Source organism: Ceratina calcarata, unplaced genomic scaffold (assembly GCF_001652005.2).
Source record: "Ceratina calcarata isolate Rehan_Ccalc_2016 unplaced genomic scaffold, ASM165200v1 scaffold463.2, whole genome shotgun sequence".
Lineage (NCBI taxonomy): Eukaryota > Metazoa > Arthropoda > Insecta > Hymenoptera > Apidae > Ceratina > Ceratina calcarata.
This window is the reverse complement of record NW_017170362.1, coordinates 11,996-16,180: the sequence shown is the minus strand read 5'-3', so window position 1 is coordinate 16,180 and position 4,185 is coordinate 11,996. Positions and strand designations below refer to the sequence as shown.

Genomic DNA, 4,185 nt, shown 5'->3' with positions numbered 1-4,185 from the left:
GAGTAGTACGGAGTAGTGCGTGGAGCCGGAACCGTAACCAATCCCCATATCACGTTTGTTATTTCAATATTATATTCCTTAATAAAGTAAACCAGTGAATTAGTGGTTCGTTTTCACCTTGCCCATTCCCTCAACGCGAACGGTCGGAACGGCATTTCGTGTCTCGCTACACTCGCGGCCAGATAATACCTAGTCGGACTCGCCCGACAGATTATACGCGCGAACATTTTGGTCCTTCGAGCCGGATTGCTCGCCAAGGAAGGGTGAAAGGTGCTAAAAGTCAGATTCTCCGAACTAGTACTGGTGAAAGGGGAAGTTAGTGCGGAGCAACAGTACCCGCAAACGCCTGGGAAATACAAGGGGTATTTCTCCCGAGGCAGAGTGAGTGGTCGTGATTTTATACGTCGGTTACAACCATCGAGAGCAAATCTGGGATTCGGTGGCGAAGAGAACGCCATTTTCCGGTTTCTCCGTCTCGCCACGTGGCACGCAACGATTTCGCCTAGCTGCGCAGCGTGAGCGTGCCGCACGCGGCCTTATCGACGAGACCTCTACTACGCCCGTTAGTACAAGGAGGTGCCGTTGGAGTCGCACCCTTCGAACGTCGAGGGCCTCGTCTTTTGCTGAGTCAGTACGGCTAACCTAAAACGCGACTTAAGGTTAGTACGATGGACAGGTTACTTGCCAGGCAGACAACTGAGGGCCAGCTGATTCTCAACTTCATGGTCAACACCGACAAGGCGCCTGCCAACAGTCAATCAGTCGCGGCACTGAAAGCCCGACTGGCGCTACTGGAGTCGTATTGGGCCAAGGTGTTGAATCGGCACTGCGAGATGGACCCCACTGAGGAACAACGAGCTACTGAACCGTATTGGACCAAAGACCAATTCAGTCTGTACGAGCAAAATTACATACAGCACGTGGTCACCTTGAAGGAGAGGATAGCGCTTCTCGAGCCAGAAGCCCCTCAGATTGCCCAATCTCCTGGGGCACCTACACGAGTCATGCACGACGCCTCAGCGCCACTCCGCAAGTTACCACTGCCCACCTTCAACGGAGATGTCTTGCAATGGGCCGCATTTAAAGAGCGTTTCAGCTCTCTGGTCGGCAACGTGGCCTCCTATTCGAAGGTCACTAAGTTACAGTATCTCCAATCTTGCCTTGAAGGACCGGCCGCGAAGCGAGTGAACAATATGGAGATAACGGGCGCTAACTACGACGTTGCATGGGCCAAGCTTGTCAAACGGTATGACAACGAAAGAATCACGCTCTCCGCTCACCTGTCAAAGATGCTTAAACTACCAACCACACCTCAAAGGACTGCTGCAGGAATCAGTGGACTATTAGACGAGGTCGACGAGGCTTTGGCAGCCCTCAAGCATCTAGGCAGACCTGTCGATCAATGGGATGACTGGCTGATCGAAATAATCACTGCCAGATTGGACAGCTCAATCATAGAAGACTGGGAGAAGTCTCAGGAGGGCAACGACATACTGCCTACCTATGGTGAACTGGTAGACTTCTTAGAAACTCGGATTCGATCCCTGGAATCGGCGCATCGGAAAGGGCCCGAACCGAGTTCCAGTTCCACAGTGAAGCCCACGCCAAGCAAAAAACAGGCTCCTAAGGAAAGGAAATCGGTGAACTCTTATCACAGCTCATCGACCGAGGCATCCGCGAATCCTCGCTCGAAAAGGGGATGCAGTATATGCAAGGGCGAGCACTTCATCGGCTACTGCCCCAATTTTGTCAAACTGGAACCCGAAAGGAGGAGAGAGCTCGTCTCCTCCACTGGTTTGTGCTTCAATTGCTTGTCTGGGAAGCACATAGTCGCTAAATGCACCTCGAAGGGTCGGTGCTCTACACGGGATTGCGAAGCCAAACATCATTCGCTGTTGCGGACAAACCGGTCGCTACAAATAGGGATGAAGAAACTGTGAATTCATCGACAGACTCTCCGTCAACGGTATCACACACAACCCAAGTGAGTGGTACTAAGCGCACGCACGCCCCACCGAAAGTAAGAGGGATCACCCTGTTACCGACTGCTTGGATCATCCTGGAATCAAAGCCCGACTGGCGCTACTGGAGTCGTATTGGGCCAAGGTGTTGAATCGGCACTGGGAGATGGACCCCACTGATGAACAACGAGCTACTGAACCGTATTGGACCAAAGACCAATTCAGTCTGTACGTGCAAAATTACATACAGCACGTGGTCACCTTGAAGGAGAGGATAGCGCTTCTCGAGCCAGAAGCCCCTCAGATTGCCCAATATCCTGGGGCACCTACACGAGTCATGCACGACGCCTCATCGCCACTCCGCCAGTTACCACTGCCCACCTTCAACGGAGATGTCTTGCAATGGGCCGCATTTAAAGAGCGTTTCAGCTCTCTTGTCGGCAACGTGGCCTCCTATTCGAAGGTCACCAAGTTACAGTATCTCCAATCTTGCCTTAAAGGACCGGCTGCGAAGCGAGTGAACAATATGAAGATAACGGGCGCTAATTACGACGTGGCATGGGCCAAGCTTGTCAAACGGTATGACAACGAAAGAATCACGCTCTCCGCTCACCTGTCGAAGATGCTTAAAGTACCAACCACACCTCAAAGGACTGCTGCATGAATCAGTGGACTATTAGACGAGGTCGACGAGGCTTTGGCAGCCCACAAGCATCTAGGCAGACCTGTCGATCAGTGGGATGACTGGCTGATCGAAATAATCACTGCCAGATTGAACAGCTCAATCATAGAAGACTGGGAGAAGTCTCAGGAGGGCAACGAGACACTGCCTACCTATGGTGAACTGGTAGACTTCTTAGAAACTCGGATTCGATCCCTGGAATCGGCTCATCGGAAAGGGCCCGAACCGAGTTCGAGTTCTACAGTGAAGCCCACGCCAAGCAAAAAACAGGCTCCTAAGGAAAGGAAATCGGTGAACTCTTATCACAGCTCATCGACCGAGGCACCCGCGAATTCTCGCTCGAAAAGGGGATGCAGTATATGCAAGCGCGAGCACTTCATCGGCTACTGCCCCAACTTTGTCAAACTGGAACCCGAAAGGAGGAGAGAGCTCGTCTCCTCCACTGGTTTGTGCTTCAATTGCTTGTCTGGGAAGNATATAAGATTATTTTTTCATACTAATTATTCAACTTTCATTATTGTTATTATATAAAGTACATACAGTTATCTCGTTAAATTCATTGAAATGTTTATGGCTGTTAAAAAAAAATTATATATGCACGTGCAATCGCTGAGCGTGACTCGTTTGCACCCCTTTACGCGAAAACGAAGGAGCTGAGGCGAAAGCGTTTGCTGGTCATCGAAGGATCCACGAGACACGAGCATTTAAAGGGCAGGTTTGCAGTTTGGGTCTTGCCGTTTACCTGATACACGTATACGGAAAAATTACGCGTGTAGTGGTACGCCGTTCAACAGAGTTCAGCTGACGGCCCGTTTTCTCTAGATTTATGTAGCTAATACATACTAATACATAGATGGGCAGCAGACGCTTCGCGCTACGCTAGCCGCTTGCATTGGCGTCGCAAAATTATACAAGGAGACTTAATAAAGACGCGCGTGAATCCCATACACATGACTCAATATTACGACTGATTTATTACGTCCCTATAAAATTGCACTTTATACTGAACACGCAATTTTATGCATATGTTGATGAAAATAAATTTTGTTAACCTTTCCTAAATATACTATTCAGTTATCTAGTTCAAGTTATATATTGAAAGCTCCCCTTATTATGATGATGATCTTCGCCTAGGTTCCTTCTCCCCCCTCCGATGGGGGAGAGCGAAAGTATTATGTAATCCTCTTACCTCTAGGTAGAGTGAGGAAATATACTTCTTAAATTTCTTTCGATTACCTTTCCCTGAGTCTATTTATGAATTCTTGAACACCTCCACTAAACCAGAGATTTACACTGGACTATAACTGATTCCACTTATCTCAATAACTATTCGCATTGAACTTAATTCTTTGTCTCATACGTCTGTCTGTTCTCCCAACTGCACCATCGACCACTATGTACAACTTACCTTCGTAGTGATGGGCACTATCGACTAATTTAAAGTATCGACTACTTAGGGAATAATCGCAACATACTATCGACTCATTAGTCGATAGTTTTTGGCGGATGAAAAATCGCTCTCGCGGTTATAATCATAGCGTT

General features: G+C 48.7%; 1 protein-coding gene across 1 annotated transcript; it reads left to right on the top strand.

Moving 5' to 3' along the window:
• Window positions 1-668: 668 nt before the first annotated feature.
• LOC108627373 (uncharacterized) lies at window positions 669-1,940 on the top strand. The gene has a single exon (XM_018028581.1). The coding sequence runs from the start codon at window positions 669-671 to the stop codon at window positions 1,938-1,940; it is 1,272 nt and encodes a 423-aa protein (XP_017884070.1).
• Window positions 1,941-4,185: the final 2,245 nt, after the last annotated feature.